This window comes from Mytilus trossulus, chromosome 12, assembly GCF_036588685.1.
Source record: "Mytilus trossulus isolate FHL-02 chromosome 12, PNRI_Mtr1.1.1.hap1, whole genome shotgun sequence".
NCBI lineage: Eukaryota > Metazoa > Mollusca > Bivalvia > Mytilida > Mytilidae > Mytilus > Mytilus trossulus.
In genome coordinates this window covers 14,056,793-14,083,757 of record NC_086384.1, presented here as the reverse complement: position 1 = coordinate 14,083,757, position 26,965 = coordinate 14,056,793, and the positions used below count along the sequence as shown (strand labels likewise).

Here is a 26,965-nt window from a genome sequence, read left to right as displayed (position 1 = left end):
TCCACTGTGATAACTGGGCCAAGTTCATTATAGAAAGAGATAATTGTAGCAACAAGAATGTTCAGTTAAGTAAGATCTACAAACACATCACAATCACCAAAACGCAATTTTGTCATGAATTTATCTGTGTCCATTGTTTTATCTCAGAAAGACCAAGGTGAGCGACACAGCTATTGTGAGCTTCTAGTTTTTAGGTCTTACTTTGTCTTTGCTGTACATTATATAGGTTTACAGTTTATCTCTTATCTATTCAAGATAAAAACCAAAAATTTCAAAATTTCTTTAAAATTACCAATTCAGGGGCAGCAAACTTACAATGGGTTGTTCAATCATCTGCAAATTTCAGGGCAGATAGATCTTGACCTGATTAACAAATTTATCCAATGTCAGATTTGCTCTAAATGCTTTGGTTTTTGAAATATATTAAAGCCAAAAACTGCATTTTACCCCTTTGTTCTATTTTTAGCCATGGTGGCCATCTTAGTTGGTTGGCCCGGTCATCGGACACATTTTTTAAACTAGATACCCTAATGATGATTGTGGCCAAGTTTGTTTTAATTTGGCCCAGAAGTTGCAGAGAAGATTTTTGTAAAAGTTAATGACGACGGACGACTACGACGGACGCCAAGTGATCAGAAAAGCTCACTTGGCCTAAAGGGCCAAGTGAGCTAAAAAGGAGGCCAGGTGAACTCTACCTGATGGAAATGTAGACCGTGTAGGGAAATCATATATATATAGATATCCCTTTAATCATAATAAATGAGAATAATTTTTTTTCACGCGGTTGTTGAACCATGAAATTAGGTCAAGACAATAGGCATATGACAGATGGAAACTTCATATCATAAGGTATCTGTAAGGTATAAGGTATGACACATCCAGGATTTCTACCTTTTAAAATATAAAGATTTATACAAATAGTTTACACTGCCACCACAATAACCATCTCTATGCATGTTATGTATTGCAAACTTCGATAGTCAGAAAAAAATGGAGAATCAAATGCATGATGCTATACAAACAAATGGTAAATAGATTGTACACTTAACCAATAAAACTTATACCAGGATATCCTCAGTAGAAGATGGACAAGGCATTTTATTGCATAAAATATTACATAAAGATTATTGTTGTTTTATTGATAATAACTACTATTTAGGACCATCTGGAACTTTCAAACTTTTAGCAAATAATGCTCCCATGGCTTGTTGAGAATTACCATTTGCCAATGTCAGTTCATGTAAAACAGCCTCTCTTGGAAATCCTAAATCCATTAAAGGTTTAATCACTTGTTCAGGGAAAGATGGAGGAGGGTTTGGGGAAGAATTGGTATTTGTATTGCTGGAAGCACCTGCTGTCCCTGAAAATAAACAAAGAAAACATTAAAATCACTGATTATACTGATTAAGATACAGAATAAATTATCATTCAGTCAGCTTGGATCCAATATTCCTAAAAATTTCTTCTAGAAACAAAGAAGTTATATAGATTATTACTGTTTTAGATAAAAAGACAATTTTCTTTTTCATTGTATTTCAAATAAACACATTTCCTATATAGATTTCAAATATTTGTCAGAATATATATAGTTTGGTATCATATGGGCTTGCTTTATACATCTTGGATTCTGGTTGACAACACAACTCTTTTATACAATTCAGTAGTCTGATATTTCTGTGCTTTCATTTATATTTTAAGTTCAGGTGGTTCCTAACACTACAGGGAGATAACTCTGTTAAATAAGCTAAACATTTTGATCACCTTGTATTGTTAAGGATATATTAAGCTTCTGAATAATCAAAAATAAGTCAAACTGCTATTTGTCCAACCAATTTTTTCCGATAATGTGTCTGGTTTAATATTTTTGTAATTTTTATATTTTAGTCAAAGGTTCAAAGTAAATGTTTTATCCAAATTTTATGAAAATTAAACAAGCCAAATTAATTTAATCATATGTACCATCTTACGAGCAACTCATTTTTTCAAAAAAAAAAAAAAAATAGGAAAAAAAAGAACAACTTTTCTGAATATCAAAAGAAATGTCTAGATCAAGTTGTAAATTATATAAGCTCATCAACAAAGAGCTTTAACATAATGTCGACAATAGATACAGTGGAATCATTAAGTTTTGAGGGTACACATTTATTTGTGGATTGAAGAATTTATATTTTCTAATGACACTTGATTTTGTTTTGCCAAATTTTGCAAACATTCTTATGTGAAATTTATACTTTATTGAAAGGTTCATCTCAACCAACAAATTCAAAATTGGTACCCAAGAAATAAGAATATATAAATATTACCAAATGTATCATTAGGTTGCTGTTTCATATATACCAAGGACACAATATTTACATAAAATGTATTATATATATTTATAAGATAGAGATTAAGCATGATTGCTCTGGTAAACCAAAAGAACCAGGTTGCATATAATTAGTCTTTTAATAGTGATTGAATTAAATATTACTTGAAGTAACTTCTGACTTTTTTGACTATTTCAAATCACTCAAATAAATAAGCTGTAATTTATTTAAACATTCAGAAAAGTTTAAGGTTCAAAATGGTTCTGCCCAGATAAATGTAAAGTCCTAACAACAGGGAAACAACATGATAAAAACCACAAATACAACTTGTGTAACACCACACTAGAACATGTTGACAAAGAAAAATGCATAGGAGTGACCATTGATAGTAAACTAAATTTCGAACAACATATGAATGAAAAGCCAATAGTATTATGGGACTAATTAGGACATTTACCTGCCTCAATGAGGAAATGTTCCTATTACTGTATAAAGCATTAGCAAGACCAAACCTTGAATATGCCAATGCTATATGGAGCCCATTCAAAGTTAAAGATATAACAGCTATTGAAAATGTTCAAAGGCGAGCAACGAAACTGATACCAACATTGAAAGACCTAGAGTATGAAGAACGGTCAAAGAAGCTTAAACTACCAACACTTAAATACAGAAGCATGAGAGGTGACATGATAGAAGCGTATAAATTAACATCTGGAATATATGACGAAGCGCTACCTAACCTACACCACATCTGCAACTAGAGGACACAACAAAAAACTGACCATCCAAAGATGCAATAAAAATATAAGATCTAACTTCTTCACACAATGAATTGCATTAATATGGAACAGCTTACCCAGCAGTGTTGTAAATGCACCAACTATTCAGACATTTGAAAGCCGCCTAGATAAATTTTGGACAAATAGTGACATGAAATATAAATGTAGAACAAAAGCTGACACAGGAACCGGAACCGAAACAAGTCAGCAAATAACTGAAGATGTGAGCATAGTGGAGTGATCCAGTGCTCAGTCACAGACTATGTAAGACAGACTATGTAAGACAAAAATAATAGAAAGCATAGAAGAATGGGGTATCAAAATAAGGGCATTTTATTAAAAAAAATAAGATGCTTTCTTATAATTTAGTGTCAAGTCACAAAAGGGAGAAGATGCATGTACACTTCACACAAAATATATGATGAACGATAGTGACTTTTAGAATAAGCTGAATTTGAAAAAATCATTTAAAATGCTCTGATAACTAAGTGACATATTTTATCTAAATATCTATCTTATAATTATTATAATTTTCTTTCTTTTTATGTAGAAATGCTTTTGTCTTTTCACTTTTTGAGTAACATTAAAGAAATTACAAAAATTAAGCATTATAATTTATTGAAGAAGGTTATCAAAGAATATATGCATGATTATATAAGAATAAAGTGATCTATGTTTTAATCAAAAATGAAGAACCGTTCATTTTATTCATTTACTGAAAATATAAAACTCACAAACTTTAATTTCCCAAATATCTAAATTTATCATGTTTAAGAAATGTTGTCTTACCATAAGACATATTAGATATATTCATTCTAACAGTTCACTCTTCTTTTTTTTTATGGTATACACCACAATATTATTATGAAGACTCATTGATTGTTGTTTTAAATAATGTTATATATAAGAAGATAATTAAGGCAGAAATAAATAACTACAATATTTAAAAAAAATATGTTGAACACAGATTCAGATAAACGACAAAACCCTATCAGCGCCTCCCTACCTCTTTAAAAACCAATATGTGGATTAAATGTGAATAAAAAAGAGTTGTGGTGGATATAGCAATGAGACAGCAATCCAAAACACCAGAGGTCATCTAAAGGTCAATCTAACATCTTACCTTGTTTTTATTTTCTTTGTAAATAACCTTCAAATTGACACATTAATGTATATTAAAAAAGAATATCAGACTTATTATATGGTCACTGTTATTTGAATTGATATTGTTAAGTTCATGTTTTCTTATACAGTGCATCATCTTGAAACCACCGTCTTATGAAAGAGGGACATTTTTGAAGACACTTGATGGTTGCATTATATTGAGGAATAACTGATAAGAAATAAAAAAATGCAACATGTATTAATAACTGGTTTCTTATTTCTATATATGAAATTGAGATCTTGTTTTATTTAGATTTAGAGTTCTGTAAACCAACTTATTTTCACAAGCGATTTATTTCGTGAATTTCGCAAGTTAAAAAAATAATCGAATAAAAAATTCTCGCTAAAATGTAAAATTTTGATCTTTCCTCATTCAACTATATAATATAAATTTAAAAATCGCAAAATTAAAAAGCCGCTAAATCATGGAAATGAACTAGAAAGGATTAAACACAAAAACAAGAATTCACAAAAATAAGTTGGTTAACAGTATATCCCATGTATATTAAACAAAGGACATGGAGATCTTTGTATGTTCTACCAATCTGTCCATACCTTGATGTTCTGTTAACGTTTGTGACTTGTGTTTAACCCAGAGGACAATGAGATCTAGTTATAATTAGATTTTGTGTATATTCCATGTTTGTTTACCTTGGTGTTCTGTTTGTGACTTGTGTATTGCCTCAGCCAATAGTTTATCCTCTTCTTCAGCAGCTTTAGGAGACATTGGACCCACATTTAGTCTAGCATGGCCTGGTAAGTCTGTCTCATCCAGGAATCTGGTTTCTGTTCCAGTTGTGCCAATTATTAATAGATTTCTTTTCAGATCAATACAACACTGCAATAAATGATTGTTTATAAACTTGAAAAAGGATTATTACATTATGACAAAAAAGCTTTATTTCTGGACAAGGGTCATTGGTCCATTGTGGTTATTGACCATTTGATCTACAATGTATGATGTAAAGTATATTGACTTTGTCATGGAATATAAGACAAATGTCCCTAATTTTTTAACATATTACTCCTTGAAATTGCTCATAAAATCAAGTCACTTATGTTTTTCTAAAAAAAAAATGGTTTCAAATGCAGATATGGACACAAACAGTTACTTTTCTTTACCTTCAGCTTTTTTCTAAGGAAATCCAAATCAAAATTGTGTAGTTTTCTTGACAAGTATAACATTATTTCATGACTTGATTATATCTGAGCATATCATGCATATATATTTATTGAAAAAATACTTGAAATCATTATGGATAGAAAGTATAGAATGTTTAATCATGTTAATCAATGCACTATATTTTGTGTTAAAGGTAGTGATAAACATAGATTTTGATATCAAGTAAAGACCCATAGGGTTTTGATTGCATTTCATGCAATCTTTACTCAAAAAGTGAGGCTACATGTACATATATTTGAACTTGATAGGAGTTTTGTTGTTATAAGTTTTGTGTATAACATGTATAAGTTTAATAAAATTTGGTTGAGGCAAACTTAAGTAAGAGAACAGAAACGAAAAATTCACCATTTTTTTCATTTGTAAGAGGGCATAATTCAAGTAAGGTTAAAGTGACACCACCAAAGTTCTAACTTTAATCTGTGTTTTTAGTTATAAGCATTGTGTATAAGTTTCATAACACATTTGGTTGAGACATAAATTAGAGTACGGAAACCTATTTCTCTATTTGGAAAGGAACAAACGGACAACGGTAAAACGTAATGCCCCCTCCACTACGGTGGGGGCATAATAACAAAAATACATGTTGGTATATATGTATATATATATATGCTCATCTTAATGCTTTCTGCAAAAAATGAATTTTGCTCTATACATACACATGATACATGTGTGATGTGTTATATATGTCACTGTGAAGCAACCAACAAATATAATAATAGTAAAATATGATTGATCACAGTTTTTGGTTATTTTCCAAAGAAAACACAACTCTTCAGTTCTTAAGGTAGATACATGGTATACCCGCATATGCCGCCATCTTGGATTGTATAATCACATTAAAAAATCGGTCTAGTTATTTGACTAAATCTGCAAATTTGGTGACAGATTTGCAATTTAAAGGTTAGACTGTTTGATAATATAAAGAAAAGTTGGTAATTTATTTTATAATTCAAAATATTTAAACAAATATATTTGTTTTTGCTTTTAGAATCATTTCTTTCAAATGGGTCATGTAAGGGAAGATAACTCTTTTAGTAAAAAAATTATACTAGACTAATAGGGAAATTTTTTCATTTTACTTATAGCAAGAAAACAAGTTCGGTGACACCATTTTTTCTTTTTATTTTCTTAAACTATAGTACAAAACCTATCTTTTCACAATTTATTTAAAAATTCTATCTCATAGATTTTTTTTTATACACACAAATGTGTTTTTCCATTAACAATCTAACCAAATTTAGGCAATTTTCAACGACACATAGCTTGAAAAATAGCATGGTGACCCATACTTTTTATTACATTTCTGAAAAAATCATACTAAAATCTTCATTTTGGCTAAGTATAAGAAAATTCTGTCTCAAAAAAGATTTACTTATGATCTACCTTAATTTCTAGAAATTGAGTAATACTATTGTGTTATACCTGATGTCTTTTAAGCATGTCTAAGCCCAGTAACATGTCCATTGGTTGATCTTTTAATATAGAAAATGATGACTGTAAATAATCTTTCCCGATCTGTATCTGACCTACAAATCACAAAACAAAACATGTCTAAAACCAAAATGATTTTGGTACAATCAGTTCCTTTGAACATATTCTTCATTTTAGGCATTTTTTTTCTCACATGTTTCAGGAAATGGTCTCAATCCTGTAAAGTTAAGTCCAAAGTTGTGAAATGAAATTAATAATTTTTGAATATGACTTTCAGTAAAATTCTTTGTCTGATGTACTCAAAATAAATATAATGACATTAAAGATTGACTTTATTGATCATGAAAGTCTGTAGTGACTCTCTGCAAAATGTGCTGCTTAATGCTTTATAATGATTAAATTGAGTAGAGTGAAGATTGTACTATTCTCAGGAATACATGTGAAAACATCTCTATTACCATGATTACTCAAGGTCAAGGTCTCATAGACCATTGCAAATTGCATCTCAGCTGTGTGTGTTAAATGGTCACTGTGAAGGTGATATTTTGGGGAATTTTACTTGCTATATATATATATATATAAGGCATATGGATCAAGTGTTGTTGATTATGCTTTGGCTGACACTGACCTCTTAACTTCTAACAATTTTTTTCTCAAGATGATAGGTGTTACATATTTCTGTTCATATATCTCCTACCATTACTCCTGATTTTGAGGAAGATTCTCCTAAGTTTACACCTTTACAATGTGTTATAAAGGAAAGCTATTTCTAAATCAAATTAATCAACACTTGTAGTGATGGTGATGTATTATTTACCTAAATGCATATTACCTATGATCTGTTGTTACCCCACAACTTTAGCTATACCACCCTGAGCCATTATCACTTACCTAAATGCACCCTGCTTAATGATCTTTTGCGTCCCCACATCTTTAGCTGTACCACCCTGAGGCTTAAATTAAAATATTGTTTGTTTGCAGTTTACCGACTGACCCTTGAAAATCCTCCCGACTGTGCAAATTTTATTGCTTTAAATTTGAAGAAATTATTTTTAATACTTCTATAGACGAGATCCGGAAATTCAGTTACTTTCCGGAATTGGTTGTTTAAGTCTAGGTCAATAACACGTTTTATGTTCGGTTTTTCTAGCCTTCCCGTCAAGCGTTCATGTGACCGTTTAATGATAAAGCACATTGAAATTGTTTACAGGTATCCATGAATTTATGGAGGAGTACTTTACGCTGTCGACTTCTGTCAATTTTAAGACTAATAACAAACAAACAAGTTGAATAGTAAACAGTTTATACAGATTCAGGCACATAAAAAGATGTCTTTGATGATATCATTGAAGAATAAGAAGAACTGACATGATAACTCATCTTTCTCAACAACTTTCTGTCTCAAACAAATCGGGTACAGAATCTTTTGAGCCTGACTTTATAAACCAATTTCAGTGGTTTAACAATTCGACAGCAGCTTGAAGTATGTCTTATTTTCTAATATGAGGCAGGAATTACCTGTGAATGGGGACAAAGTCTATGATTTTTTTTTGAATCAACAATATTAAAAAGAAAAACGGAAATACTGTAACGTTTCCGAGTTGGTTCTGTTGTTAGGGATTTTAGTTGTGACGTTATTTAAGCTATGACGTCATATTCAATGTAAACAAAGAAACGCTGTCATCAGGTAACGTTTTTGATATCAAGGAATTATTTTAAGAAATTCAAATTCAGTTCCTTCCTATTTATACTAGACTGATAAATATTTATTTTACTCAAAGATTCATACAAACGAAACCGGAAAAAGGAAGTCTATTGTAGATTTCTGCGCAGGTCCCGGATTTCAAAAAGGCGACAAAAAAAGATTTGAACAATTTTGAGTTCATTAGTACAATGAAAAATTCAGGAAATTTTCCCGAATTTTTTTTTTATTGAACTTTCTACTGTTATTGGGGACTTCGTCCCCATATAAATCCCTGTGAAGAAGACAAAGATGAAACCATTCCTCCATGAATTTATGGATACATGTTATCATGCATTTAAGGAGAAAAGAACTCATTTGAAATGTAAATGAATAGTGACCATGCCAAATCAACCCAAACTACACAAAGATGTATAAAAAATAAATGATTAGCTTGAAAAATAAATATACTTTATACTAAATCTATCTTGGATTGCAATGAGTATATATGCTCCTTTAGGATAAGGGGAGTTGCCCCACTCGTTGCAAATATTCTCTTTCTTTATACAATATTAAATATACCCAAACTTTGTGGCCTGTGTGAATTGAATTAAAACAGGTTCCTAGGAGATATGCTGCTAATTCTTTTTATGCAGTCAAAACATTTCAGTACAGACCATTTACTTTAATGGGGTGCTATGGATTTCACCCCAAACTAGCAAGTTTTCTTTGGTTTCATTTAAGCCTGGCATCAACATATCTTTCAAAATATAACCTTATTACATATAATTAAATATTGTTAGAAATATGAAAACAGTCTTTTTTGAGTTGCCTTCTTTTCAATTGAGGAAGATTCAATGGCTGATTTTTTTTTAATTAAAAATACTCTTTAAAATACATTGTCTACTAAATCTTTAATATCTACATTTTTTTTATGAAAATACTCTACTCATGAAAACATTCTAGTCATGAAGCATATATGTCAGTGAATATATTTCTTTAAAACAGTTCTAGCCATTCCTTGTTTATAAGTGTTTCAGTATATAATAAGAACATATTTTATGTCATAAATTGGATAATCACACTATGTTAAAGTTTCAGTGTTGGTTAAAAAGATTTTTTTTATCTGAAAATGCCTATTCATTTCATGTTGGTTTTCAGTGTTTCTTGGGGTTTTTCTTCTTAAGAAACTTGGTTTGTGTAACTACTTGTTTAAACTTTTTGGCTGATAAAATAAAATATTTTTCCTACCTACCGACCCTCTAGTCTGAGGGTACAGTCGGAAAACTGCAAACAAACATATTTTTAAGGTTGGCCTGACACACTTTTACTTACCGTAATGCACCCTGCCTATGATCTGTTGAGTCCCCACACCTTTAGATGTACCACCCTGGTCTACTGTTACTTCCCTAAATGCACCCATTGTGACTTCCCTAAATGCACCCATTGTTACTTACCTTAATGCACCCTGCTTAATGATCTGTTGCATCCCAACACCTTAAGCTGTACCACCCTGACACACTTATACTTACCTAAATGCACCCTGCATATGATTTGTTGCGTCCCCACACCTTTAGCTATACCACCCTGATCCACTGTTACATACCTAAATGCACCCTGCCTATTATTTGTTGTGTCCCAACACCTTGAGCTTTACCACCCAGATCCACTGTTACTTACCTAAATGCACCCTGCCTATGATCTATTGTGTCCCCACACCTTTAGCTATATCACCCTGATCCACTGTTACTTACCTAAATGCACCCTGCCTATGATCTATTGTGTCCCCACACCTTTAGCTATATACCACCCTGATCCACTGTTACTTACTTAAATACACCCTACCTATGATCTGTTGTATCCCCTAATCTTTAGCTGTACCCCCCTGATCCACTGTTACTTACCTAAATACACCCTGCTTATTATCTGTTGTGTCCCCACACCTTTAGCTATACCACCCTGATCCACTGTTACTTACCTAAATGCACCCTGCCTATGATCTGTTGTGTCCCCACACCTTTAGCTATACCACCCTGATCCACTGTTACTTACCTAAATGCACCCTGCCTATGATCTGTTGTGTCCCCACACCTTTAGCTATATCACCCTGATCCACTGTTACTTACCTAAATGCACCCTGCCTATGATCTGTTGCGTCCCTACACCTTTAGCTATACCACCCCGACCCACTGTTACTTTACCTAAATGCACCCTGCCTATGATCTGTTGCGTCCCCACACCTTTAGCTATACCACCCTGATCCACTGTTACTTACCTAATGCACCCTGCCTATGATCTGTTTTGTCCCCACACCTTTAGCTATACCACCCTGATCCATTGTTACTAACCTAAATACACCCTGCCTATGATCTGTTGTGTCCCCACACCTTTACCTATATCACCCTGATCCATTGTTACTAACCTAAATACACCCTGCCTATGATCTGTTTTGTCCCCAAACCTTTAGCTATACCACCCTGATCCATTGTTACTTACCTAAATGCACCCTGCCTATGATCTGTTGTGTCCCTACACCTTTAGCTATACCACCCTGATCCACTGTTACTTACCTAAATGTACCCTGCCTATGATCTGTTGCGTCCCCACACCTTTAGCTATACCACCCTGATCCACTGTTACTTACCTAAATGCACCCTGCCTATGATCTGTTGCGTCCCCACACCTTTAGCTATACCATCCTGATCCACTGTTACTTACCTAAATGCACCCTGCCTATGATCTGTTGTGTCCCCACACCTTTAGCTATATCACCCTGATCCACTGTTACTTACCTAAATGCACCCTGCCTATGATCTGTTGCGTCCCTACACCTTTAGCTATACCACCCTAATCCACTGTTACTTACCTAAATGCACCCTGCCTATGATCTGTTGTGTCCCTACACCTTTAGCTATATCACCCTGATCCACTGTTACTTACCTAAATGCAACCTGCCTATGATCTGTTGTGTCCCCACACCTTTAGCTATATGATATATCACCCTGATCCACTGTTACTTACCTAAATGCACCCTGCCTATGATCTGTTGCGTCCCCACACCTTTAGCTATACCACCCTGATCCACTGTTACTTACCTAAATGCACCCTGCCTATGATCTGTTGTGTCCCCACACCTTTAGCTATATCACCCTGATCCACTGTTACTTACCTAAATGCACCCTGCCTATGATCTGTTGCGTCCCCACACCTTTAGCTTTACCACCCTGATCCACTGTTACTTACCTAAATGCACCCTGCTTATGATCTGTTGTGTCCCAACACCTTGAGCTGTACCACCCTGATCCACTGTTACTTACCTAAATGCACCCTGCCTATGACCTGTTGTGTCCCTACACCTTTAGCTATACCACCCTGATCCACTGTTACTTACCTAAATGCACCCTGCCTATGACCTGTTGTGTCCCTACACCTTTAGCTATACCACCCTGATCCACTGTTACTTACCTAAATGCACCCTGCCTATGATCTGTTGCGTCCCTACACCTTTAGCTATACCACCCTGATCCACTGTTACTTACCTAAATGCACCCTGCCTATGATCTGTTGTGTCCCTACGCCTTTAGCTATACCTGCCTGATCCACTGTTACTTACCTAAATGTACCCTGCCTATGATCTGTTGCGTCCCTACACCTTTAGCTATACCACCCTGATCCACTGTTACTTACCTAAATGAACCCTGCCTATGATCTGTTGTGTCCCTACACCTTTAGCTATACCTGCCTGATCCACTGTTACTTACCTAAATGTACCCTGCCTATGATCTGTTGTGTCCCCACACCTTTAGCTATATCACCCTGATCCACTGTTACTTACCTAAATGCACCCTGCCTATGATCTGTTGTGTCCCTACACCTTTAGCTATACCATCCTGATCTACTGTTACTTACCTAAATGCACCCTGCCTATGATCTGTTGCGTCCCTACACCTTTAGCTATACCACCCTGATCCACTGTTACTTACCTAAATGCACCCTGCCTATGATTTGTTGTGTCCCCACACCTTTAGCTATATCACCCTGATCCACTGTTACTTACCTAAATGCACCCTGCCTATGATCTGTTGTGTCCCTACACCTTTAGCTATACCACCCTGATCCACTGTTACTTACCTAAATGCACCCTGCCTATGATCTGTTGCGTCCCCACACCTTTAGCTATACCACCCTGATCCACTGTTACTTACCTAAATGCACCCTGCCTATGATCTGTTGTGTCCCCACACCTTTAGCTTAACCACCCTGATCCACTGTTACTTACCTAAATGCACCCTGCCTATGATCTGTTGTGTCCCCACACCTTTAGCTATACCACCCTGATCCACTGTTACTTACCTAAATGCACCCTGCCTATGATCTGTTGTGTCCCCACACCTTTAGCTATGCCACCCTGATCCACTGTTACTTACCTAAATGCACCCTGCCTATGATCTGTTGTGTCCCCACACCTTTAGCTATACCACCCTGATCCACTGTTACTTACCTAAATGCACCCTGCCTATGATCTGTTGCGTCCCTACACCTTTAGCTATACCACCCTGATCCACTGTTACTTACCTAAATGCACCCTGCCTATGATCTGTTGCGTCCCTACACCTTTAGCTATACCACCCTGATCCACTGTTACTTACCTAAATGCACCCTGCCTATGATCTGTTGTGTCCCTACACCTTTAGCTATACCACCCTGATCCACTGTTACTTACCTAAATGCACCCTGCCTATGACCTGTTGTGTCCCTACACCTTTAGCTATACCACCCTGATCCACTGTTACTTACCTAAATGCACCCTGCCTATGATCTGTTGCGTCCCTACACCTTTAGCTATACCACCCTGAACCACTGTTACTTACCTAAATGCACCCTGCCTATGATCTGTTGTGTCCCTACACCTTTAGCTATACCTGCCTGATCCACTGTTACTTACCTAAATGTACCCTGCCTATGATCTGTTGCGTCCCTACACCTTTAGCTATACCACCCTGATCCACTGTTACTTACCTAAATGCACCCTGCCTATGATCTGTTGCGTCCCTACACCTTTAGCTATACCACCCTGATCCACTGTTACTTACCTAAATGCACCCTGCCTATGATCTGTTGTGTCCCTACACCTTCAGCTATACCTGCCTGATCCACTGTTACTTACCTAAATGTACCCTGCCTATGATCTGTTGCGTCCCTACACCTTTAGCTATACCACCCTGATCCACTGTTACTTACCTAAATGCACCCTGCCTATGATCTGTTGTGTCCCTACACCTTTAGCTATACCTGCCTGATCCACTGTTACTTACCTAAATGTACCCTGCCTATGATCTGTTGTGTCCCCACACCTTTAGCTATATCACCCTGATCCACTGTTACTTACCTAAATGCACCCTGCCTATGATCTGTTGTGTCCCTACACCTTTAGCTATACCATCCTGATCTACTGTTACTTACCTAAATGCACCCTGCCTATGATCTGTTGTGTCCCTACACCTTTAGCTATACCACCCTGATCCACTGTTACTTACCTAAATGCACCCTGCCTATGATTTGTTGTGTCCCCACACCTTTAGCTATATCACCCTGATCCACTGTTACTTACCTAAATGCACCCTGCCTATGATCTGTTGTGTCCCTACACCTTTAGCTATACCACCCTGATCCACTGTTACTTACCTAAATGCACCCTGCCTATGATCTGTTGTGTCCCTACACCTTTAGCTATATCACCCTGATCCACTGTTACTTACCTAAATGCACCCTGCCTATGATCAGTTGTGTCCCCACACCTTTAGCTATATCACCCTGATCCACTGTTACTTACCTAAATGCACCCTGCCTATGATCTGTTGTGTCCCCACACCTTTAGCTATATCACCCTGATCCACTGTTACTTACCTAAATGCACCCTGCCTATGATCTGTTGTGTCCCCACACCTTTAGCTATATCACCCTGATCCACTGTTACTTACCTAAATGCACCCTGCCTATGATCTGTTGTGTCCCCACACCTTTAGCTATATCACCCTGATCCACTGTTACTTACCTAAATGCACCCTGCCTATGATCTGTTGTGTCCCCACACCTTTAGCTATATCACCCTGATCCACTGTTACTTACCTAAATGCACCCTGCCTATGATCTGTTGCGTCCCTACACCTTTAGCTATACCACCCTGATCCACTGTTACTTACCTAAATGCACCCTGCCTATGATCTGTTGCGTCCCTACACCTTTAGCTAAACCACCCTGATCCACTGTTACTTACCTAAATGCACCCTGCCTATGATCTGTTGCGTCCCTACACCTTTAGCTATACCACCCTGATCCACTGTTACTTACCTAAATGCACCCTGCCTATGATCTGTTGTGTCCCCACACCTTTAGCTATACCACCCTGATCTACTGTTACTTACCTAAATGCACCCTGCCTATGATCTGTTGCGTCCCTACACCTTTAGCTATACCACCCTGATCCACTGTTACTTACCTAAATGCACCCTGCCTATGATCTGTTGCGTCCCTACACCTTTAGCTATGCCACCCTGATCCACTGTTACTTACCTAAATACACCCTGCCTAGGATCTGTTGTGTCCCCACACCTTTAGCTGTACCACCCTGATCCACTGTTACTTACCTAAATGCACCCTGCCTATGATCTGTTGTGTCCCCACACCTTTAGCTATATCACCCTAATCCACTGTTACTTACCTAAATGTACCCTGCCTATGACCTGTTGTGTCCCCACACCTTTAGCTTTACCACCCTGATCCACTGTTACTTACCTAAATGCACCCTGCCTATGATCTGTTGCGTCCCCACACCTTTAGCTATACCACCCTGATCCACTGTTACTTACCTAAATGCACCCTGCCTATGATCTGTTGTGTCCCCACACCTTTAGCTTAACCACCCTGATCCACTGTTACTTACCTAAATGCACCCTGCCTATGATCTGTTGTGTCCCCACACCTTTAGCTATACCACCCTGATCCACTGTTACTTACCTAAATGCACCCTGCCTATGATCTGTCGTGTCCCCACACCTTTAGCTATGCCACCCTGATCCACTGTTACTTACCTAAATGCACCCTGCCTATGATCTGTTGTGTCCCTACACCTTTAGCTATACCACCCTGATCCACTGTTACTTACCTAAATGCACCCTGCCTATGATCTGTTGCGTCCCTACACCTTTAGCTATACCACCCTGATCCACTGTTACTTACCTAAATGCACCCTGCCTATGATCTGTTGTGTCCCTACACCTTTAGCTATACCTGCCTGATCCACTGTTACTTACCTAAATGTACCCTGCCTATGATCTGTTGCGTCCCTACACCTTTAGCTATACCACCCTGATCCACTGTTACTTACCTAAATGCACCCTGCCTATGATCTGTTGTGTCCCTACACCTTTAGCTATACCTGCCTGATCCACTGTTACTTACCTAAATGTACCCTGCCTATGATCTGTTGTGTCCCCACACCTTTAGCTATATCACCCTGATCCACTGTTACTTACCTAAATGCACCCTGCCTATGATCTGTTGTGTCCCTACACCTTTAGCTATACCATCCTGATCTACTGTTACTTACCTAAATGCACCCTGCCTATGATCTGTTGCGTCCCTACACCTTTAGCTATACCACCCTGATCCACTGTTACTTACCTAAATGCACCCTGCCTATGATTTGTTGTGTCCCCACACCTTTAGCTATATCACCCTGATCCACTGTTACTTACCTAAATGCACCCTGCCTATGATCTGTTGTGTCCCTACACCTTTAGCTATACCACCCTGATCCACTGTTACTTACCTAAATGCACCCTGCCTATGATCTGTTGTGTCCCTACACCTTTAGCTATATCACCCTGAACCACTGTTACTTACCTAAATGCACCCTGCCTATGATCAGTTGTGTCCCCACACCTTTAGCTATATCACCCTGATCCACTGTTACTTACCTAAATGCACCCTGCCTATGATCTGTTGTGTCCCCACACCTTTAGCTATATCACCCTGATCCACTGTTACTTACCTAAATGCACCCTGCCTATGATCTGTTGTGTCCCCACACCTTTAGCTATATCACCCTGATCCACTGTTACTTACCTAAATGCACCCTGCCTATGATCTGTTGTGTCCCCACACCTTTAGCTATATCACCCTGATCCACTGTTACTTACCTAAATGCACCCTGCCTATGATCTGTTGCGTCCCTACACCTTTAGCTATACCACCCTGATCCACTGTTACTTACCTAAATGCACCCTGCCTATGATCTGTTGCGTCCCTACACCTTTAGCTAAACCACCCTGATCCACTGTTACTTACCTAAATGCACCCTGCCTATGATCTGTTGCGTCCCTACACCTTTAGCTATACCACCCTGATCCACTGTTACTTACCTAAATGCACCCTGCCTATGATCTGTTGTGTCCCCACACCTTTAGCTATACCACCCTGATCTACTGTTACTTACCTAAATGCACCCTGCCTATGATCTGTTGCGTCCCTACACCTTTAGCTATACCACCCTGATCCACTGTTACTTACCTAAATGCACCCTGCCTATGATCTGTTGCGTCCCTACACCTTTAGCTATGCCACCCTGATCCACTGTTACTTACCTAAATACACCCTGCCTAGGACCTGTTGTGTCCCCACACCTTTAGCTGTACCACCCTGATCCACTGTTACTTACCTAAATGCACCCTGCCTATGATCTGTTGTGTCCCCACACCTTTAGCTATATCACCCTAATCCACTGTTACTTACCTAAATGTACCCTGCCTATGACCTGTTGTGTCCCCACACCTTTAGCTTTACCACCCTGATCCACTGTTACTTACCTAAATGCACCCTGCCTATGATCTGTTGCGTCCCCACACCTTTAGCTATACCACCCTGATCCACTGTTACTTACCTAAATGCACCCTGCCTATGATCTGTTGTGTCCCCACACCTTTAGCTTAACCACCCTGATCCACTGTTACTTACCTAAATGCACCCTGCCTATGATCTGTTGTGTCCCCACACCTTTAGCTATATCACCCTAATCCACTGTTACTTACCTAAATGTACCCTGCCTATGACCTGTTGTGTCCCCACACCTTTAGCTTTACCACCCTGATCCACTGTTACTTACCTAAATGCACCCTGCCTATGATCTGTTGCGTCCCCACACCTTTAGCTATACCACCCTGATCCACTGTTACTTACCTAAATGCACCCTGCCTATGATCTGTTGCGTCCCTACACCTTTAGCTATACCACCCTGATCCACTGTTACTTACCTAAATGCACCCTGCCTATGATCTGTTGTGTCCCTACACCTTTAGCTATGCCACCCTGATCCACTGTTACTTACCTAAATGCACCCTGCCTATGATCTGTTGTGTCCCTACACCTTTAGCTATGCCACCCTGATCCACTGTTACTTACCTAAATGCACCCTGCCTATGATCTGTTGTGTCCCTACACCTTTAGCTATACCACCCTGATCCACTGTTACTTACCTAAATGCACCCTGCCTATGATCTGTTGCGTCCCTACACCTTTAGCTATACCACCCTGATCCACTGTTACTAACCTAAATGCACCCTGCCTATGATCTGTTGTGTCCCTACACCTTTAGCTATACCACCCCATCGTCTGTCAACCAGTCTCATTATATTACATCTTTCAGCACAAGCTTCACTCATAATTGTCATCTGAGCACCTTAAACAAGTATTATAAAGTTATGATCATTTTTCTATAAACTAAATAATTCTTACTTATATTGATTCTGGTAAATAAAACATGAGTTTGTGAATCTCAATTTTAGAATGACCTGTAATACCAATGCAATAAATTTCGTATAATATTTTCAATGTATACAACTGAAGAACACCTACGGGTGCGAGAATTTTTGCTTCATTGAAGACCCATTGGTGGTCTTCGGCTGTTGTCTGCTCTATGGTCGGGTTGTTGTTGCTTTGACACATTCCCCATTTCCTTCCTCAATTTTAACCACTATAACAATTTGATTTTTTAATTATGATTGTATGAAGACATGTCAAATTATTTTCTGAAAAGTAAATTACTTTTAAAAAAAATCTAAATGTTTTTAGTATACATGTATAACATTTTTGCTCATTGGTCATTTGGTGCTGATACACTTCAAGAGTAAATTATAAGCAACCTTTTTTATACATGTATACTGCAACTTGTGTTTATTTCCTAAAAGAACAGTCACACAGCTATATTTTGTGCAATGATAATTTCATTATGGAATCATTATAACAAAAATGGTGTCCATTAAGGGATGAAAATAAGTTTGACATTTGCAACGATTTAAAAAGCTATTAATGTATTTATTTAACTTGCAGTATGAAAACATTATTAGGTCCATGTAAGGAACATTATCTGTTATCATAGTTATACTTAATGGCTGTCTGTACAATACCTGAATCTACAAAGGCTTTAACATGGTGTCCATTAACTACACAATCAATATATAACATCACCACTTGACCAAAACTTTCAGGAGAATACTCTATTGCAGTCTCCATGTTGGATTCAACATTCTTCATTCTGTAAAAGAAGAAGAGCAATATTTATTATAAGGCCTTTAAATAAGAAGTGAATGAAATACTCTGAAGGGCCCAGCTTGGTACGACCGCAGAGGGTTGAAACCCTGAACAGTTGGGGCAAGTATGGACACAACATTCAAGCTTGATGCAGCTCTGAATTTAGATTGTAACGGGTGAAACTATGATACCCCCCCCGCAAGTGGATAAAATTTATAGTGTAAAAATATGCAAGTGTTCGGTAAACAGGAAGTTGTCGAGTGATGAATCTGAAAAAGCATCACACGGTATAACTGACTTATATAAATCCTGAAACCAAATTTCAGAAATCCTTGTATTGTAGTACCTGAGAAAAAGGTGACGAAAATTTTCAACTTGGCTATCATGTGTAAAATCATACAAGTGTTCGGTAAACAGGAAGTTGTCAAGTGATCAATCTGAAAACGCATTACACGGTATAGCTGACTTAGATAAACCCTGAACCCAAATTTCAGAACTCCTTGTATTGTAGTTCCTGAGAAAAATGCGACGAAAAATATTCATGGAACGGACTGACTGACGGACTGACAGACAAAGGTAAAACAGTATACCCCCCCTTTTCTAAAGCAGGGGTATAATTAAATAGTTGACACAGCATAGGTTTCTGACACACAATGAATGTGGTGTAAGAACTTTAAATTTTTAAATTAAACATTTACAATTTAAAATGATTTATGGTCTAATATCCAAAGTCTAAATACAGTACGGGTAGGGACTTATTTTTATAGATGTCTTAATCCGTCTAGTCGGATATGAATAATCGGACATTTTTATGGTAGGTAGTATGGTCATTAATCAACAAATCCAGGTGTGATTGGCAATATATTTGTCCTTTCATCTTAATCCGTGCTGCTAGAATTACGGTTCACTGATTTCAGAATCAGGTTACCTGTAATTTTAACCTCTCAGTCACTTTATTGATTACATCGTTTTTGACATAAAATATTTTTACAGGTGAAGTACTGGAGAAAACTTTGTTTTAATAAAAATAGCCTATTTTTTTAATTATCATTTTTATATTTCCACTGCTATTTATTTTCTAATTTGTTCCTCAAAATTATTTTTGTTCTATGTTCTTTGTTGTTTATTTTTTGTTTTTTTGTGTATCTGTTTCTTATTTGTTTGAATAAAATACTTTTACATGTATTCTATTTCTGGAAGCTTACGGTTATTTTTGTTTTACTCGTAAATCCATTAGCAGAATGCTGTCTCCAGGGTTAGTTTGACGCGGCCACATGCAAAATATTTCTATTATATGTATTTAATATTCAGTCTGTGTTGGGTCAGTTCCGAGATAAAAAAAATAATTACAGTGAGCAATACTTGTATGTTATTTAGTAGCTTGCTGATTCTTTGTAGTTTTTACTTTTTACTGTAAACAATTTATTGTCCGAAACTTCAAAGTTGGAGATGTATCAATAAAATAGAACGCAAATTTTATAATAACACTAGAAGAAGATATTGATTCTTCCCGTTTTAAGATTTCCGTGTTTGTTCATTATGCTAAATTTATATAATTGATCTGCATTTGGCGGTAGGGGGTTAATAGGGTCCGGATCTCGAAATCCCGGGCTTAAAAACACGAAGTCCCAAGGTCCCGAATTTAAATAAATCAAAATCCCGAAATCGCGAAAAAAAGAATTCCCAGATCCCGAAAGTGTTAATCCCGAAATCCCGAACTTAAATTTATTGCGTAATATTAATTTATGCACAATCCATGTAAAAAAGGAAACCTGTATGTAATATATTTTTAACAGCAATTTGTAAAGAAAAATTTGCCGTGAAAAGATAATTTTATGATACACATATTAGTGATCAACACCGTGTGCACGTGGTTGAACTTTAACTTGACTCCACTCACAATATTATTGAATGCTAATAAAAGATGTTAAAGATCGATTTTGTCCACTGCACGAGATTTTTATATGGCGGGAAATGTCGTAACAGTAAACTCAGGTGACCTTACTGAACTACCGTGGGAAAATCCATTCATGATTAAATTTGATGTAGAATGATTGACAGTATTGTGCGTTAGTTTTGAGGCTCTTGATCGATTGACCAGAATAGAAATTTAATCGATTTACATAAATTATATGTAAAATCAAAACAAGATTAAGTCTTCTTTAATTATTTTTTGTTTTATTTTTATCAGTCATTTCCCGAATTCCCATTTAAATTTTATACTTTGGAGAACTCCTTTAAACTTCGGAAATAATACAACATCGATTTAAAAATTCTTACGGACTGCGCGAGCTATAGAATGACTAGAAGTACGACGAAAAAGGAAAGACAGCTGATCATGACTATTACGATTAGCCTTCAACCCCATTGGGGTATAAATGTGCATTTATTCAAATAACTATACAAGGTTAAATTTTGATTTTCGTGTATCGATATGTAAAATATTATTATAATAAAAACTCCGGCGATTTTCATAAAAGAGTCGAGACATGAAAATAGAAAGGCAATATCTCGAATGTCAACATTTTTTTGTTAAATAAAAAATAGGGATCGAAATATGATCACGGCGTTATGAATATTGTATTTAAAGAAACCAATTGTTTGACTTTCAAAGAGATTAACGGGAAATATGTCAAAATAGAAAGCACGAGTGATCTGTCTGACCAAAATGTTTTACTTGCGAGAAATGATTGACAGGTGTGAATTGATGTAGAGGCTCCGACGGGGAAAGTTGTATCAAAGGGAAAATAACTTTATTCACAATGCCTAGACATATTTTATAAATACGATATGTTGGCCTTATACTTAAAATTGTGTTTCTAATAATAACATATAAAGGAGCAGGACGTTAAAAGGGGAAATAATATAACCATCAATAAAAACTCGTATAATTTACGGGATTGATGTCTCAACAATTTGATTTAAACTTCGATTGAAAACAGCCTTGGTTGTTATTAGGCTTATTATTTTGAATTAGATGAAATATTTACGGTTTACAAATACAAATGCAAATACAAAATAGTTTATTGACACAAAACTATTATAATAATTGGCAACACAATATATTGTTAAAAATCGTATTTATTTCATTTTCAAACATAAAAAAAAAATCCCACATTCATGATATTTAATTTTAATTTTAATTCTAAATATTTAATTTTTAATTTAAATTCTTATATTTAATTTTAATTTCAATTCTTTCTCTTTGAATACAAAACAATATTTTACATTTATCTATTCTCCATAAACACAAATATATCTGTACAGGTAAAATTTAATTCTAATCAAGCTGGTACAGATTGATTTACGACCTTCCACTTGGATATTGCACAGCAGGTGTTTATTACTCTGGGACAACTGTCCGACCAGTCTGACATCTAGACGGATTAAGGCTTCCATAATAATAAGTCCCTACCTGTACTGTACATGGTTTAATAGATTCAGCATATCCAGTCAGGGGCACTCTCTTTACAAGAGGCATTAAATTTAACCTCCCCTTCTGATGAGATGTGACTACCAACTTGATACATCTGGCACAGCCAAACGGACGCCCCACTTCGGCAAGCGTTTTAATGCCAGTCGGGAGAAGACCAAGTAACCATATTTCTATACCCCAGTCACCCTTGGGGGTTATTCAGCATATCAAAGAACCCACATATGTACATGTACCTATTTTTTGATGTATGATTTAATGCTGTCTGCCAAGCCAATTTATATCAATGAATGCATCATACATTGTCACAACCAAAAAACTTAATTGTAAATTGTTTATTGAGCAATGTTCCGTACTTTGTCTTTTTATGGTATACTTTTATCAATACTATAGTGACCTGAATGGAGAGTTGTCTCATTGGCACTCAAACCACATCTTCTTATATCTATCTACAATACCATTGAATTGGCAGTACTAAGAATACTGAGAAAGTTTTACTATTTAAACTATTAACTTGTTTTGCTATCATGAAAATCAATCCCAGTGTTGAATTTAGACATGTGAGAGTTTCATCAACATGATCAAATGTCTAGTAAATATATTTCAAATTTGTTTGTACTCATAAATCTGTATGCTTATTTCTGGTTGGTTGTTTTTAAAAGTTTACATTCTCTTTTCATTTTGTAATCCAAATTGAAAAAAACAAAAGGGGAAACAACTGTGTTTAGAATTTTACCACTGGACCTGATTTCCTCGGCTATCATCTTTTGGGCTTCAGCACTAAAAGGATCTGCATTCATCAACTGTATTCTTTCCATTTCTTTTTCTTTCCTTTCTCTTGTCTGTCTTTGTAAAACATCTTTGAATTTTTCTGGAAATAAGTATATATCAAAAATTACAAATGTATGATTATTAATACATGTTATATAATCACAAAGGTTGATATATATTAATGAGTCTTTCATAAATGACCCACAAAATATATTCATTTTTACTTAACTGACAGATCTTAAGTCTTTTTTAAATCATCAATTCAAGTAACACTTATCAACAAATGTTGGAATTTAGAGTTGTCTTTCTTTAATAATCACCTATTTAAGTAATTAGTACAAAAAATCACTAGACTAAGTGATTTTGTTTTAGTAGCTTTTAATTTACAATATTAATGATCCGGGCTAAAGTTATCAGAACCAATTCCTGTGTTGATACATGTAGCAGTCAGAGCTCAGACATAAACAAGTCGATTTTTGTTTTTGACTTAAATAAGTCGAAACATGTATTTATTATAAAAATGTAGTTTCAATTTTAGACTTATCTAAGTCAGAAAATGAGACTTGTTTAGGTCTATTTATGTTGGTGAAAAAACTGTATGTTACTTTGTGGCCAAACTACACCACCTATGACAGCAAAAACCTGTATGAGAGTTCACAAGGACTTGAGCTATCTATATCTAATTATCTAAATCAACATCCTTACTAAACACAGATGTTTTACCGCATTAAGTGTGATTCCAGGTGGTTGCATTGTAAGGTTAATTAACATTATCTCTGATTTTTTAGACTCTCATTCATATTTTTCTTTAGAAGACAAAGCATTGGCTTTCAATGTTGTCATTATTTGATTTAGATGCACGACCTCCTTATAAATATGCGTGGGTCTTGAAGTTAACCAATTTTTATCACTTATCGACTTGTAGGAGTCGATATTTGCACCTTTATTGATTCTGGTCAATCATTTCTTGTTTAACAATATTGGACTTATTCAAGTCGTATTTTGTCTTACATTAAAGGGAGACAAATTCTAAAACTTACAAATTTAGACCTCTATGAGTCAAAAGCAGATTCAGACTTATTTATGTCTGAGCTCTGACTGTGTAGGATGACCTTGTACTGAATCTAGGATAATTACATACAAATCACTTGTTAAGTACTACATGTACATATACAATGTATCATACCAGTAACCTCTATTTTCTTTTAAAAAACCAACTTTTTTAAGTAGTAAAATTCTAATTACCCACACTCGTTTACCAATTGAGGTCATTTGGATTGATTGAACAATGAAGAAAAGCTACAAAACTTTTTTCACCAAATGTACATAAGATTATGTATGCCAATTTCGTCTAATCTAATATTACATGTACATTTTGTATATTTATTATAAAGCATTGCATGCAGAAGAGATATTCATTAAATGTATAACAACAATGAAAGCCAAACTCTCATGATCATGGTCCAAGGAGATGTTATTTTAGATGAAGATAGAAATGAAAACTTCTGTGTCATTTGAACTCCGATGAAAAGTTGTCTGAATGTCAATCATAACACATAGATATAGGAAGATGTGGTATGAGTGCCAATAAGACAACTCTCCATCCAAGTAACAATTTATAAAAGTAAACCATTATCCGCCAAGGTATGGCCTTCAATACGGAGCCTTGGCTCAAATCGAACAGCAATCTATAAAGGGCCCAAAAAAATACTAGTGTAAAACCATTCAAACAGGGAAATCAACAGTCTAATCTATATACATCTTGTTTTTGTAATTATCACATTTTTTAAGTTTCTTTTTATTACTCTATCACACATTTGTGACATATATTGTACATGTAACTTAATAGGGTTAGCCATATGCATGCGTGCATGGATTAGGTTAATTTTACATTTACTTTCATTTCAGTCTAAACTAACTAACCCTATTTAGTTGGGTTTAATTTTAAATATAAATTTCTCGTCAATTTTCCAGAATTCAAAATTATTTCACATTCAAATAATTCCTCTTTTTAAAGATATAGTGAAAATCTAAAGTAAAATACCAAAGGTTCCATTTATTAAGGCCTCTGCCAACTCTGGATTTCTTTCCCGTAGAAGTGAAAGTTCATGTGGATTTTTCAACAGCAATTCTCTGATATAAGCAGGATCTTCAGGGTCCGGGGGCTGATTTCTAGCTGCTGACTGTTGACTTGTTCCTGGTATTGGTACACTGCCAAAATCGATGTCAAAACCTGCAATAATAGCAAATAGAAAGATACTCAACACCTTTCTTACAAAATCAACACACAATTTCACAATTTATAGCGAACATGTATGGTGCGAAAGTTAAAGGGTTAACATGATTGGGTGATCATGTTTCAGGCCGAACAGTCCCTGATTCTATTTGACTTTTCAAAGAGAAAGTGTTTTTTGTTAGTCATGTTAGTCAGTGCTTTCATATATTAGTAAATGATTTGAAAAAAAAATCTTCGTTGCATGTCAATAATGAATATAAATTTGATTACCTCCTTGCCTAGGCATAGACTGTTGTAAACCTTGAGAACCTCTATTGTGTTGAATAAGTAACATGTCCCCATGTTTAATCCCATAACTTGACAGGGAGCGTTTGTCATCTTGAATGGGTTTTCCGTTCCATGTTATGCCTATTTCCCTAGCGGGTATGCCTATTTCAAATTCACACAAGGCTTTAAAATTCTCTAATTCTAAATCATCGCTCACATCTAGCGTGAAAATTTGATCTGACAGTGTTGTCACAGTTATTTGCATTTTTCGAAAATTGTGTTCATGGAACTTCCTGTTTCTTTATTGCACATGCGCAATTTTAGGGTTACACTAAAGACCTGAAATAGAACCTGAAAAGACCTGAAAAGACCTGAAAATATACAACTAAAATTATTCAAATTGCAATAACTTTTTTTATTATTGAATGGAATTTCGTCAAGTTGGAATGTTATTAGTTGTCAATATCCACATTTCATCAAAATTTAAATTTTTTGAATTAAAAACAAAATTTTGATGCCAAAAGTTTGACCTGAAGGGAGAAATGAAAAGACCTGAAGGGACCTGAAAATCTATGTTCGGACTAATTCTAACTTCAATAACTTTTTTAATATTGAATGGTTATCTTTCAACTTTAGATTTTGTGAAACTAAAAATTCAGTATAAAAATAAAATTAAAAAAAAAGATATGAAAAATATCGTTGGGGTGTGAAAACTCGGACCTGAACGGAAAATTAAATAACATAAATTTGCTTGAAAAGACTGTGGTCAAACTTATTCAAAATCTTTAACTGTTTTCAATCAATCTCCTTGAAGTATGAATTTTGTTATAGGAAAGGTATAATTTATCATTAAAATGATAAAGAATTTTATCGAAAATATAATGGTTGAGCTACAAAATTCGGACTTGTCGGGGAAATAAAAGACATGAATAACAGGATCATAGGGGTAGATGTATTTAAACTCGCACAGCATTGTCTTTTCTATTTGTTTTAATTTTAGACAAGTGTCCATTGAAGAGAAAGAATGACTTTATATTTATACAGGAACATATTTGAATACAAAATACCTTGTTGATGATGAATCCTAAACCTAAAGAGAAAAAGAAGATTGCCCGGTGAAATTATTC

At 35.7% G+C, this 26,965-nt stretch overlaps 1 protein-coding gene across 13 annotated transcripts; it reads right to left on the bottom strand.

Annotated features, from left to right (window-relative positions):
- Window positions 1-1,118: 1,118 nt before the first annotated feature.
- LOC134691997 (protein DDI1 homolog 2-like) lies at window positions 1,119-26,155 on the bottom strand. 13 transcript variants are annotated; one of them, XM_063552333.1, is made up of 9 exons: window positions 25,842-26,155; window positions 25,380-25,568; window positions 23,309-23,435; window positions 19,008-19,135; window positions 18,152-18,280; window positions 6,855-6,958; window positions 4,901-5,087; window positions 4,209-4,235; window positions 1,119-1,360 (listed from the first exon to the last, which is right to left on the bottom strand). In XM_063552333.1, the coding sequence occupies exons 1-8, from the start codon at window positions 26,101-26,103 to the stop codon at window positions 4,216-4,218; spliced, it is 1,146 nt and encodes a 381-aa protein (XP_063408403.1). In that variant the 5' UTR covers window positions 26,104-26,155; the 3' UTR covers window positions 1,119-1,360; window positions 4,209-4,215. The 13 variants fall into 13 exon arrangements, with proteins under 13 accessions (XP_063408403.1, XP_063408394.1, XP_063408392.1 ...); XM_063552324.1 differs by lacking the exon at window positions 4,209-4,235 and adding an exon at window positions 17,708-17,746 and having other exon boundaries at window positions 18,191-18,280; XM_063552322.1 differs by lacking the exon at window positions 4,209-4,235 and adding an exon at window positions 16,154-16,192 and having other exon boundaries at window positions 18,191-18,280.
- Between the last annotated feature and the right edge of the window lie 810 nt (window positions 26,156-26,965).